This window comes from Biomphalaria glabrata, chromosome 7, assembly GCF_947242115.1.
Source record: "Biomphalaria glabrata chromosome 7, xgBioGlab47.1, whole genome shotgun sequence".
NCBI classification, from domain to species: Eukaryota; Metazoa; Mollusca; class Gastropoda; family Planorbidae; genus Biomphalaria; species Biomphalaria glabrata.
The window spans coordinates 36527784-36542099 of NC_074717.1; the positions used below are offsets into that span (position 1 = coordinate 36527784).

The following is a 14316-nucleotide window of genomic DNA, read 5'->3' on the forward strand; positions in this document are numbered from 1 at the left end:
GAAAGTTACAGGACATGATTGGATCATTGTTCAAAAACTAGAAAGTTACAGGACATGATTGGATCATTGTTCAAAAACTAGAAAGTTACAGGACATGATTGGATCATTGTTCAAAAACTAGAAAGTTACAGGACATGATTGGATCATTGTTCAAAAACTAGAAAGTTACAGGACATGATTGGATCATTGTTCAAAAACTAGAAAGTTACAGGACATGATTGGATCATTGTTCAAAAACTAGAAAGTTACAGGACATGATTGGATCATTGTTCAAAAACTACAAAGTTACAGGACATGATTGGCTCATTGTTCAAAAACTACAAAGTTACAGGACATGATTGGATCATTGTTCAAAAACTAGAAAGTTACAGGACATGATTGGCTCATTGTTCAAAAACTAGAAAGTTACAGGACAAGATTGGATCATTGTTCAAAAACTAGAAAGTTACAGGACATGATTGGCTCATTGTTCAAAAACTAGAAAGTTACAGGACATGATTGGATCATTGTTCAAAAACTAGAAAGTTACAGGACATGATTGGATCATTGTTCAAAAACCCTCTCATTTTGTTCATCACTTGTTTTTTTTTTGTACCAAAATGATATAGGCAGATCTTCAACAACGTATTAAAAAAAAAACAATTGACTAGGGATGTCGTGTAACATGCTTGCGGAGGACCCTGTGGGTCAGTCGTACTTTACATTGCGTTTTATACATGCATGGAATGTATACAGTAGAAGATACGAATTAAGAACTACCAATTAAATCTCAGGGGAGGGGGGGGGAGGTAAATAGTACTATGTATGTACGTTTTTGCAAAAGTCAAAAGTTTTAATTGGAGATGTTCACGATTAACTTAACATTGTCAAGGACACGCTTGATTGAACTTTCGTGTTGCCCCTTTGATGAACCAAAATAAATGAATGAATAAGCTACAAACAGATGTCGAGAACATTTCATTCTGTATGTTTTAAAAGTGCACAACAAGAATAATTTATTCAGCTTACAAAATTATTTCTTTATCAACACTATATTTTACAAAATCATGACCTTATCAACACTATATTTTACAAAATCATGACCTTATCAACACTATATTTTACAAAATCATGACCTTATCAACACTATATTCTACAAAATCATGACCTTATCAACACTATATTCTACAAAATCATGACCTTATCAACACTATATTCTACAAAATCATGACCTTATCAACACTATATTCTACAAAATCATGACCTTATCAACACTATATCCTACAAAATCATGACCTTATCAACACTATATTCTACAAAATCATGACCTTATCAACACTATATCCTACAAAATCATGACCTTATCAACACTATATTCTACAAAATCATGACCTTATCAACACTATATTCTACAAAATCATGACCTTATCAACACTATATTCTACAAAATCATGACCTTATCAACACTATATTCTACAAAATCAAAATCAAAATAATAATTATGGGACGAGAGTACAAAATGTCTATGGTTTTGACATTTGATTTTAAAGAAACAGAAAGAGTCATACTTTCAGGAGATAAATGATTGCCCATACAACTGTTTTTGCTTGTTTGTTTGTTTGTTTGTTTTGTTTTGTTGTTGTTGTTGTTATTTTTGCATGATGCAAGCGATAATAAAATTTGATTTCCAATATCGCTTTTACTTTGCGAAATCTAATCGTGACAGGTCGACCGACAGACAATACGAAATTATTAGTAATCCATCCTTACAAAGGCCACCCAAAAAAAAACAACAAAAATTTTACTTGTTCTTTATTTGCTCAATAATGAAAAGATAAAAATGTACATTAAATCTACTCACGTTAAAAAAACAAACAAGTAACATAAAAAAAAGTTTAAAAAAAAACAATCCCTCCTTTACAAAGCTGATGACTTCGTGTAAGAGTGATTACTTCGATATTAATCTATACTATAAATTAGAAAGTAAGGCGTATGTATGTATGTCCCGCATATAAATCAAAACCGTTTGACCCATCTTGATAAAACTTGGCATAAATATTCCTTGGGTACTAACTAAGATCGTAGTGTATGTATAGTAGCCCTAAAACAATCTTAAGACCCTAAAAAAAAAACAAGTTGACCAACTCTATAAAAGTATTATAATTTCATCGATCTAGGCCATGTTTACCATGTACCGCAAACATTTAAAGGATCTAGATCTAAATCTAATTTTTAAAACTACACTTTGCTCAGATAGTTTTTTACTTTGACACATGATAATACAAAATGTAGTCTATTGATATCATTATTTAATAATATTAACCTTCACATTTTGTGTTTCAAAAGCATTTTTACATCAATTCGTTCCTTATATCTGCGAATTTAGAAGTCCTGACGTACATTCTTTCATTAGACAATACCGAAATGCTATACAACTCTCTATTCCTATGTCTAAAACTCTTATTTAAGATGATAGAACTTCTCTTCGTAAAGATAGTTTAAACTTTAACACATGAACATACTAATTATAGTCCATTCATTTCATATTTTAATCAAATTAACATCCAAATTTGTTTTTCTAAAGCATTTTTCATACATTCGTTCGCTAAAGCTGCGAAGTCGTGTTGAGATATATTTTAATAGTTCCATTCATGAATCGCGTACATCTAATAAAAAGGTCACGCATGCGCAGAGCGAAGCCTTCGCGCTCGCACAGAACGAACTCTATCCAAGCCAATATTTAACTCTAGACGAGTCTAGATCTAGATCTATCTCTAACTCTATACTTTAACATATGAACATACAAAATTAAGTCTATTCATTTCAAATTTTAATCAAATATTTGTAGGCCTACAAGCAAATGTTTTTATTTGAAAAAAAGAATTTAAGTGGATTAGCTATTATGATAGCTCCATTCATACTATTTTTACATTTACGCATTCCGCATTCGCTTTACTTATAACATTATTGTTTCGTTTAATTGTTTACACAACTTTCCCAGTGACTATATTGACAGTGCTACGCAAATTAAGACCCGCGGGCCGCGGGTAATATTTGTCTAGTAACTAATAAATGATTGATAAAAAGGATTTTTTTTGTTACCCCACCGCAATTAAAACATTAAAAGACTAGAAAGGTAGGCCTAGGTCTAATTTAAGATATATTACGATGTTGTGCATTAAATTAGTCCAGCTACTTAAGACGACTTGCACGGTGCTCTTGATTATGCTTTGAAAAAAACAACAACGTTACGACGGTCAAACCAGACTTTTCCAAGTGTGGCCAATTAGCTAGTCATTTTTTTCTCTCATAGATATACATACACTGTCTAATTTCTAGGAAAATCGTTTTAGCCTTGTTTGAGGTGTGTGTCCACCCACCTAGTCAGGTTTTAGATTCTACCGTAGGCAGAGTTCGCAAGCTAATTGGAGAGACTCTAAAAAAAAAAAAAAAAAGGGTATAGTCTTCAGAGTTCGCAAAGGATAGAATTGAAGTTGTTTACATGAATTTGTTCCGTAACTGGATACGAGAGCAATTTTTAGATTTATTACTTAACTGTGTTGACTCCAGTAGATTAGATATCAAGTCGTGTTTCAGTGTTATTGATTGTACTGTTCCAGTGCCTTTGTACTGTCCCTTGTGTTATGGTGGTGCTACAAGGGAGATAGTTACATGATTTGTTTCGGTCTAAAGTATTCGTTTGTTTTTCAGCTGCTGCACTGTTAGGTCAGGCTGGCAATACTGTACCACCATTTTGTGTAAGTCACGTGCCTCCCTTCCCAGCATTATCTTGAGAACTTTTTTTCTTTCCACATATTCCTCGTTGACAATGTCTCTTTTATACCCCCCCCCCCCCGTTTTTTTTCCTGCCCTCTTTTTCTCACTTGGTCCTCTACATACCTTTGTTTGTCTCCACTTGACCTGTCTGTTATCGACGGGGGCAGTTGATAGGGTCATCTCTTCATGGACGCCCCCGCTCCCCTTTCTTTTCTTATTTCTGAAGTTCATTCCGGCTGTCTGCTGTCTAGACGGGTCAGACGGGGCGGGGGAGTGTCTTCGTGTGTGTGTGCGACCCGAGGGGGTGTGGGGTGAGGGGACACGGCGACCATGGAATCTCCAGTTTCAGGCCGGAACGGAAGACGTTCATTAGATATTCCATCTCTCGCCTTGACTTCGATCTTCTTTCAAATCGTATCTCGTTTCACTGTTGCTATCAGATGTTCGCAGGATCTGACACACAAAAAAAAAAACGGTCCTCAGAAAATAAAGTATTGATTCATTTTGACTAGTTTATAAAAAGTATTCCTCCTACAAGCTCAAAAGAAATTGAGACTCATCTTTACGAAACAGACAAAAAGGATTCAATCTTGGTGCTGGGGAGGGGGTCTAATATATAGACGTGTAGTTGGCGCAATATCTTTGATTTTCCATCAATCAAATATGTGAGTGAATATGGAGGAAGCATACCGGTTTGAATCTCGTAGGAGTTGATTTGCAAAACTTTAAAAACAAGAAAAACATTTTAAAAAATACTTTAAATTAAAAAAAGTTTATATTAAGCATAGTTGTATAGATTAGTTTTGATCATTCATGTAATAAAATGTGTAATAGATGTAGACTAACAATAATGTTTAGCGCATTTTCATGTTGTTAGCTCTCTCATTACCCTATGGTCAAATCACATTTCTGGACCAGTTGGGTAGCGGCAGGGGGAGAAAGAATGGTGTATCTGGGTGATCGCTTTTTAAATGCATTTATATTTAAAAAAATGGTGAACGACCTGAATTCGAACTCAAGGGCTAAAGCCTACTCAAGCCAACACACTAACCACTATGTCATCGAATTACTTTTAAAAATAGAAGATTTTATATTTATCTATTGTTAGCTTCAAACTTTAAAGTGGCTATTTACACACACACACAAAATAAAGGGGGCTAATTCAACTTACAACACCACATCTGTGAAGTACATTTTTTCCTTTGTTCGAGATACCAAACAAAATGATTAATTACCAATGGTCAATTAACTAATTGTTGTTTTTTTTTCATAATTGATTCTTTATTTGTCAGGTAAAAGAAATAATTAAACAAAATTTCAACTTGATCCGAGATTGGGCATGGGAGAAATGACGTGTACAAACTTTTTATTAGACAGACAGACAGTGAGTAGCTATAAGCTATGTAAAAATAGATTTGGCTTAGCTACCGAATAAAGCTATTTTTCTATACACATCATCAGATCGACACTATGATGCATGGGTGGGCAACCTTAAGAGACTTAGACGAGTTTTAGTTTGAAATTAAACCATGTAAAAATCAACAGCAATAACACTAGAATATAAACATTTTTTTGGGTTCAACTCTATTCTAGTCATTTAAAATGACAGGCGTGACTTATGTGAATGGAAATCTGGTATCAGGTGCACACTTTCTTGGCGACTAGTAAAATTGTTCCAATCAGATGCAGCTCGAATATTATTTTTGGTCATTTTGAGATTAATGTTCCTCTGAGGAATTTACGATGGACGTCCCGAGCAGGGGGGGGGGGATCACTGAATCCCAGATTTATACTTCTTTCCTCTGCAAAGCATAGAGCTGCACTTGGTGTAAATTCTGCTCCTCTACGGTCAACGAGAAATGAAAACGTTTTTTAAGCGTGTTTCGCGGGTTTCGCAGCACCTGTGAGCGTATCAGGTCAGAGAGGGCGGTTGAGATCAAACGCTCTAGATATATTTGAAGTCTTGGTACTTGCAAGAAGTTCGTAATTCTTTCTACACACGTGGGTTTTGGATTCTGTGCGTCTGTCTCTTTCATTAGCTCCTCCCTTTGGCTGGCCTAATGAGACGAACGGGAGTGCTGTGAGGGCTGGAAACAGGAGGGAGAATCTCAGATGTGATGTCAACTATTCATAATGTACACACTCTTCCAAGTGAAGGAAAGAACTCGCTTTGCTTAAACTTGGACTAATTAGCAGTGCCAAAATTCACATCAGCGGCAGTGGCGGCGGGCATTCGTGCTCTCTGACGTCATCCCTTTGTCGACGTCATCGCGTTCAAGTCATGAGCGTCTTGGCACCGCGCTGCACAGTTTGAAGCACTGGAAGTGTGCATAGCCGAGGCTAAAGATAAGACTTGTAATGATAAGAAAAGCAGTCAAGAAAATGGAATAGGAGGTGGGTGGTCGGAGGCATGGCTGTAAGGAGGCCGAAAACAAAGAAAAAATAAACAAAATTAAAAGAATAAGTGAAAGAAAATATTTGTAAAGAGTGAGATCAAGATAGAAGAAGGTGTGACCGATTAGAGAGAGGGGGGTAATGTGACTGAAAACATCGAGAGAGAGAGAAAGAAAGAGACAGAGAGAGAGAGAAGGAAAGAGACAGAGAGAGAGAAGGAAGGAACAGAGAGAAAGAGAAGATCTGAGATAGAGAAGCGAACACAATAAGGGAGAGATTAACTTGCTGTCTAAATTAGGACGTGGAAAAGCAGCAGAGAGGCTTAACAGAAGTAACAGTTGTGTGTGTGTGAGAGAGAGAGAGAAAGAAAGAACGTCTCAGTCCGAGATTTCCAAACCCCTGAACTGTGAAATGTTTACAGTGCGTCACCTCCCTGCCGTCAACCTCGGGACGCGCCGACCTGCGCAAGCTGCCCTGACCTTGTCGTGTGGAGAAAAAAAAAATAACGACTCGTGGTTACTTCCATGTTAATTGTTGCACCCATGCTGTCTGGGGGGGGGGGGGCAGACATGGTGGACAGGAGGGGGGATGAAAAATGGAGAGGAAGGGGGGACGCCGTGGAGCCTACAAAAGACCTATTCATAATAATACACACAGAATAAAGATGGTTGACCTCTTTAAGAGACAATTAGAGGCTTGAGAACGCTGAGGCGCTGCGTAGGTAAAAAAAAAATGTGTTACATAGAGCTACATTCTTTCGCCATTGTGCAGACTTGTTGAAACCAAATTGCTTTGCTTATTTATACCTCAAGTAGGATCTAGCCTTCAAATGGGTGTCTACGGACAGAGAACAATAGACCTAGCAATCCAGTTTGCACTATAAATAGAAGTATGACTACTGATCACGTATGTTGTCTCAGCAAGACTTAGAGCTAATCTGAGAATGGGGGTCTGCTCGAGGATACGCTTTACTTTTATACCAACTTTTTTTTTTTTTTGAAAGGCATAGACATTGTCACGTGTTCACTCTAACTATAAAGCGCCAATAAAACATTCAGACTTTCACGGCGCTAGAACCGTTCGTACAATAAGTTACATTTATGACGAGTTAATCTGAGTCGAGTCGTTAGAGCGCTTGGTTGATGGATTGAAGGTAGTGAGTTAATATCTTTTTTTTTTCTTCTAATGTCCAGGTTTCAGGGTGTCTGTGAATCAACCCAGATTTCATGGGTTCGTGTCCTCTGGACTTAGTGGTTGGGGGGGGGGGGGTGAGACACGTTTGCTGTGACCACGTAAGGTCATTGTAAGACGTTAGGCAGCAAGACGTGTAAACATCCACATTTCCCGGCGGACTTGTTGATTTCATACTTAATATTTTGAGCTCTTGGTTATGCTCGATTACTTAGTACTTTTCATGCACACTTTCATTTATCGATTAGCTGTGTCTTTTAGTTTCTTACAAACCAAACTCACGTAAATAGTTCCATGGTCATATCGGAGCCCTGGGTAATACTAACAGTGTCCAGGTGATCTAGACGAAAATACATTTACATAGAGTGTGTTTCAAATATTGTATTGCCTTCCAAAACGTCTGGGGGGTCGGTGGCCGAGTGGTTAAGCGCTAGGATTCCGAACCTAAGGTCCTGGGTTCGAGTCTTGGTGTTGATGGATTTCGAATTTCGGGATTTTTATGGCGGTCTTAAATCCACCCAACTCTAATGGGTACTAGTCTTTAGTTGGGGAAAGTAAAAGCGGTATGCTATTGTGCTGGCCACATGACACCCTGCTCGTTTACCGCTGGCCAAAGAAACATCTCTCAGTGCTATTAGGACAGGGCCTGGTGTCCCCATGTGGGCCAGTTCGGGGTTGCAATTTGATATAGACAGCAATGAAGATTTTTTTAAAAGATAACTTTAAAAAAAAAGATCTTTCTAATATTTATTTCATCCTTTGTTTTCAGTTGGCACATCAATAGTGAAGTCGAAACTCCAGAGTAAGGGATACTTTGCCCAATTTAGTGAGCTCTCACTGTAGCAGGCGGCCAGTTTCATTTTGGACCAAGTATGACCTCATCATGGCCACGTGGATGTGATCTCCACCATCAAGAAAGATGTCGCTACCCCCAGCACTAAGTCCGCTGGACAAGAGAAAATACAGTCGCCATCTATGAAAGTGTTCTTTTTTTCTTTTATCATTGAACTAAAGACGAGAGTGTTACTCAAACGACAAGAAGAGGGGAGGCCCCAAGTAAGTGTCCACTTCGCGGATGCTTGGCGGGTGGGGCGCTGGGGCGTCGAGCGTTCAGAACCCATGAGCCGAGTGACAGAGGATGATCAGTTGCTCTGCAAGGCTATTGGCTACCCGGCTATTGGCTATTCGCTGTTACCTTTTCACGCTTGTTCTCTCTTCGGCGGTCTTCTGCACACCTGTCCCCGCTGGTCAGATCCAACCCACTGGTCAGCCTTTATCTTCTGATGCAAACAACACATTACACAAAGGTAAGCTGCATTATTATTATTATTATTATTGGTCACGTGGTGTACGCGTCAAGGTCGCAAGAGACGTGTAGATATGACGTTTTTTTGGCATTGGGCTAGGGTTTCTACTTCTACATAGAAGACTAAATATGTGAGATCATGGGTGTAGCCAGGATTTTTTTTCGGGGGAAGTGGGGGTGGGGGATTTTTTTTTCTCCCCCCCCCCCTTTCGCAAAAATATATGTGCGTGTTTGTGTGTACACACACACTTAATTAATGTTTATTACATTCTTACCCTATATTCTTTCGGAAGACGTTTATTGTAGCCTACAATAGGTTCTTCCTCTAGTTCCGCTACGGGTACTGACAGTTTTTGTTTGAAAACTATGTAGAGAGGAGACAAGTTTAAATTAGGGACCAAAATCAGTCTGTTCAGACTATAAGTTGCAAGCTGTATGTTAAGTCTAATACCTAGAAATTAGGATTGAATTTAGATTTGTATTGGTCCAAATAAATGAAAATTCAACAATAATTGTCCACCTCAGCCTTGTTACTATAGCAGTGAAAATATCGATGCAAATACAAACATACTCAAACAGCTCCACCCACAGTCGACATTGATGTACAGCACTGTATCATAAGAGTAGATGCTGGGGGGCCCTTCAGTTGTAGTTTCTGTTCTTTCTTTACCTAAATGATACATTATTAGACTAGTATGCACAGATACTTAAGTATTTTTTTTAAAGTTTCTTTCTTTTTTCCTCTTCATAAGGTAAATGTCAATATGAAGTATTTGACCCCAGTTCAACTATAGAAGCGGAGTCCTTTAAGTATCAGCACCTGGGCTGCGCCCATTGTGAGTACACCATCCGGGCTCCGGGCAGCCTGGTCATTTTGCTCAACTTCACTGACATCCGCAGCCTGGCTGACATGTCAGTAGAGCCTGGTCAGCAACAACACCAAGAACAACATCAGCAGGAGGCCACACGTTCAGACACACCACCAGTGCTCGGCAGAACCCACCCTAGGGGCGGCTCTCAGGAAAGCAGCTCCACAATCCCGACAGCCTTTTCCCATCGCTCGTCCGCGCCCAGCACCGGCGTCATCCCCGCGGCGACGTCAGCGACTTCAGCGTCGACGTCGCGCCATCACCAGAGACACAACAACTCGGAGAATCTCTCCTCCCACGCCAGCGAGATTCCGAAAGGAACCAAGGATTCCCACTCGAATTCGTTCGAGAAATTTGACTCGCACAAGGATATACAAATTAATCATCGTAACGAAGCCAACGGTTCAAAGGTCGGGGTACTGAGCGATGCTGTGAAAGCTCACGGTGCGGTCAAGCCAAACCCCGTGGACCACCCTGTATCATTCAACGGTTTAGTCTCCCATTCCCCTTTCGACAGTCAGCCAAAAGAAGGGGCTACTGCAGTGACCAACCACCATCAATATTCTAGTATTGGACTTAACAACAGGATATCAGATCACCACTGTAATTTAAAGGTATACAAACCCCTTCTTATATTAATATCTATCTATCTTATATTAATATATACACCTTGATTTAATACGATTATTTTTGTGGTTGTTATGGGGACCACTTTTTGTTTTATGATGTTTTTCTGTCTCATATGGCCAACTGGTTTTCTAAAGACGAAAATTTTTTAAAATTTAAAATTAAAAAAAAATATTTGTATGCATATACATATAGACCAATTTTAATGAAATCAAAATATTTTTCGAGTGTCTTTTCTAAAAAAAAGTATATACAATTGACAACACGAAATATCTTTCTCGCTTGAAGTAGGTTGTAAGACTATAAAGGCTTACTTGTGAAAAATCCTATTTTGCTATTGCCGTCATCGTTTGTTCATAGATGCAATAGCTACTTATGGTCTTCTGAAATAGTGCTATTTTGTTTTTATAATTAAATATGCACGCTCCTACGTAGAAACCATTTTTAAAACTAGAATAAATTGGCGGTTTTCATATGCGATATCGGTATTACATACCCAGATAACATATATCAATTATAAACTTAGCAATTTTTTGTTTGTTTCGCTCCTACAAAATTCTGTTATTGATAATAATTTTCTCTTTCGGATTCCTTGTAATCACTGTGAAGAATGCAAAAGTGTGTGTGTGTAACTAAATGTATGTATACGACTAGCCCACAAAGGGCCGCCTACGACTTTGTACACACAAACTACTTTAGTTATCTTGTTTGTTTTTTTTTTTTTTTTTTTTTTCTTGCGGTTTTGAATTCTCTTTTTTTTCTTTCCTTCTTTTTACATATCCACTTACTCTGTCTGTCTGGTAAAAAGGTTCTCCTTTTTCCATTCTTGAATGAAGTTGAAACTTTGCACAATCATTCATTTTACCTGACAAGACATGAATCAATAAAAAAAAAAAATTAACCAATTAATCATTTTATTTTACATCTAAAAAAGTGAAATAAATGCTACTTAATGATAAATATGAATGCATATATGGAATTAATCACCTTATTACGTTTCGACACGTTTGTTTTCTCTCAATTCTCATTTTCGAATCAAGTTGAAATTTTGCTTAAATTAATTATTCACAGTTGATAACGAATCAATGCAAACATAATTAGTTATTTGATCAATTAGAATAAATTAATCAATTTTGTTTTATATAGCAGACAGGAAGCTAAACCCTGCCATTTTCAGATAAATGGCAGTAATTAGCGGTTCTTTCCCTTGGATAAGTTTTTTTTTTTATATAGTAATCTATTTTTTAAAAATGAAAATGAAAACTGAATATGATACTACGTCTACACATTTTAATTATACTCTGAAAAAAAAATTACATTTTCTGGTAACTATGCCAACTAACGCAGGAGGGTTGCTTAGGCTTAAGAGATTTATAATTATTATAAAAACCTTAGACTTTTGACATACGCACACACAAACACAAACTTTCGACAGCGTATATGAGCAACTGAAAAAAACAAACAACCAAACAAAACATCAACAAACAATATATTGATGTTGACAATCTGGGTTCTGTCCAATTAAGACAAGATATATTTCAGGTGTATTGTATATTTCCTATATATTTTGACTTGCAATCATATTTGTCTTCAATTGGCTCTGTTGAGGACGTTCACTCTAAAAAGCTAATCACTGCAATGTACACTCTTTGTTTACCATTGCATTTTTAGCAACCCCCGAAAGGGGAATAGCCTCTATTAGTTTTCTGTGGAATAGCCTCTATTAGTTTTCTGTGGAATTGCCTCTATTAGTTTTCTGTGGAATTGCCTCTATTAGTTTTCTGTGGAATATCCTCTATTAGTTTTCTGTAGAATATCCTCTATTAGTTTTCTGTAGAATAGCCTCTATTAGTTTTCTGTGGAATAGCCTCTATTAGTTTTCTGTGGAATAGCCTCTATTAGTTTTCTGTGGAATTGCCTCTATTAGTTTTCTGTGGAATAGCCTCTATTAGTTTTCTGTGGAATAGCCTCTATTAGTTTTCTGTGGAATAGCCTCTATTAGTTTTCTGTGGAATAGCCTCTATTAGTTTTCTGTGGAATAGCCTCTATTAGTTTTCTGTGGAATAGCCTCTATTAGTTTTCTGTGGAATAGCCTCTATTAGTTTTCTGTGGAATTGCCTCTATTAGTTTTCTGTGGAATAGCCTCTATTAGTTTTCTGTGGAATAGCCTCTATTAGTTTTCTGTGGAATAGCCTCTATTAGTTTTCTGTGGAATATCCTCTATAAGTTTTCTGTGGAATAGCCTCTATTAGTTTTTTGTGGAATAGCCTCTATTAGTTTTCTGTGGAATAGCCTCTATTAGTTTTCTGTGGAATATCCTCTATAAGTTTTCTGTGGAATAGCCTCTATTAGTTTTTTGTGGAATAGCCTCTATTAGTTTTCTGTGGAATAGCCTCTATTAGTTTTCTGTGGAATAGCCTCCATTAGTTTTCTGCGGAATGTCCTTTCGTCTTTCCCCTTTAGATCTCGTAAACTAGAAAAGATATTCAAAATCCGACATCATATTTTAGAACTTTCAAAGTTGAGATGCAACGTCACGTTTCTCTATTCTCATGGAAAAAATTAGTTTTAAAAATCAAATTTCAAGATGTCTATCCTATGTTCAGCAAACTTATGCAAACTGTCTTAGATTCTGTGTCAAAAAAAATTTTTCTAAAAAGTTGTATGACTAAATTAAGTAATTTCTGGCATACTAATTACTACATTTAGAAAACAAATGTTTACTTTTTTTTTACATAGAAAAAATCTATTTAGTATGCATACTTAATACGTAGTGTTTCATATTTTACACGCGAACTGCCCCAAATAACATTATACTATGGTCATTACATTAATATCGTGGTATCGTATCGTAATTCGAACTAACAATAAAACAGTATCGGCAACACTTTCGACACGAGCACGTCTCTTCAATTTGTTTCGGGGGAGATGTAAGGTTGTAGTTGTTGATAGTTTGTAGTTCATAGTTTCTGACAGGTTCTATCGCCTTTTTACGTGCCTGAGCGGACCACATCCGGGGCCGATTTTTAGTTTGTGTTTCCACACAAACTGTCTTTGTAACTTTTTTAAAGATCTGGCTTACGTTCTTAAAGCAATAATTTTCAAGATGATAGAAAAAGAAGAGAAAGACCTATGAAGAAATGTAGTGGTGACATAATGCAACCTTTTATATAAACGTAAGAAAATGAAAAGAGGAAAATTAGGAGATTTTGAAATGGGCGAGACGAACAATGTCAAAGACGCCTTATCAAAACATCACTGTGGTCTAATCACTGATAAAAATTACATTGTGCTACAGGCGAAACATCTTGAGATTTGATTCTAGAGTGCTAAAAAAAGGAATACAAATGGTTCATTAAAACACTTCCGTATTCTGTACATCAGATACACCAACAAAAAAAAGCTTGCGATTTATGGATTTTCCTCCATGAATAAGTGTCACTTGAGAACTATTAAAAACGGTGGGAAAACAACAACGAAGGAAAGATACCGTAGTCAATAGTAGGACAACTTTTAAAAGCGTTGAAGAATGACCTCACTGTTTAACTATCTTGTAATTTATCGAAAAAATGTCACGATGAGCCACAATGTCACGATGAACCACAATAGAAATAAAGAGGCTTTTGTTTCAAGTACCGTACTCAACTTATAGCTCTGAACGTCCTCAGAGTCATGAATGGCTAGGTTGGTGTTACTCCACTAATTAGGTGAGCTCAAGTGAAAGGACTTTGGATCTACATGATATTGACAGATGGACTAAACGCCACTAGAAAAAACGACCAACAAAATGTCGTTACCTGCACCGTAAGTTTGTACTTCCCGGGGAAGGGTGGAGCCCGAGGACTGCATAACATTTATACTTTATACTCAATAAATAATGTATCATTGATTTAAAAAAAAAATGTTACAACGCCACAATTTACACCCGAAAATAAATCCTTGTTACGTTCATGTATAAATCTGCTCCTGGAGTATAGTTCCTTCAAAATAGAGTACAAATACGTCCTACGCGTATCCATGCGATAAATAGTTGCGCATGTTACATTTAAGGCTTAAACTCTGCTAACTCATTGGTTTTCATGGCTGATTCAGGCAAACGTTCCTTGCTCTTGGGAAGAACGAGCATTTGTACAAATATGACTTTGCTTGTGGAATAAGAAATGTGCCTTTATC

At 37.1% G+C, this 14316-nt stretch overlaps 1 protein-coding gene across 9 annotated transcripts in view; it reads left to right on the forward strand.

The window, feature by feature from the left end:
- The window catches only part of LOC106052151 (uncharacterized), a 61112-nt gene that overhangs the window by 21527 nt on the left and 25269 nt on the right, over positions 1 to 14316 (forward strand). For 6 of the 9 annotated variants that reach the window (XM_056034675.1, XM_013207453.2, XM_013207449.2 and 3 more), the window contains exons 2-3: positions 8111 to 8648; positions 9400 to 10130. In XM_056034675.1, coding sequence (XP_055890650.1) covers positions 8480 to 8648; positions 9400 to 10130 — 900 coding nt within the window. In that variant the 5' untranslated portion in view covers positions 8111 to 8479. Of the gene's footprint in view, positions 1 to 3690; positions 3738 to 6742; positions 6872 to 6897; positions 7304 to 8110; positions 8649 to 9399; positions 10131 to 14316 lie in introns of those variants that run through there. The other 3 variants (XM_056034672.1, XM_056034674.1, XM_013207452.2) reach the window with 3 other exon arrangements.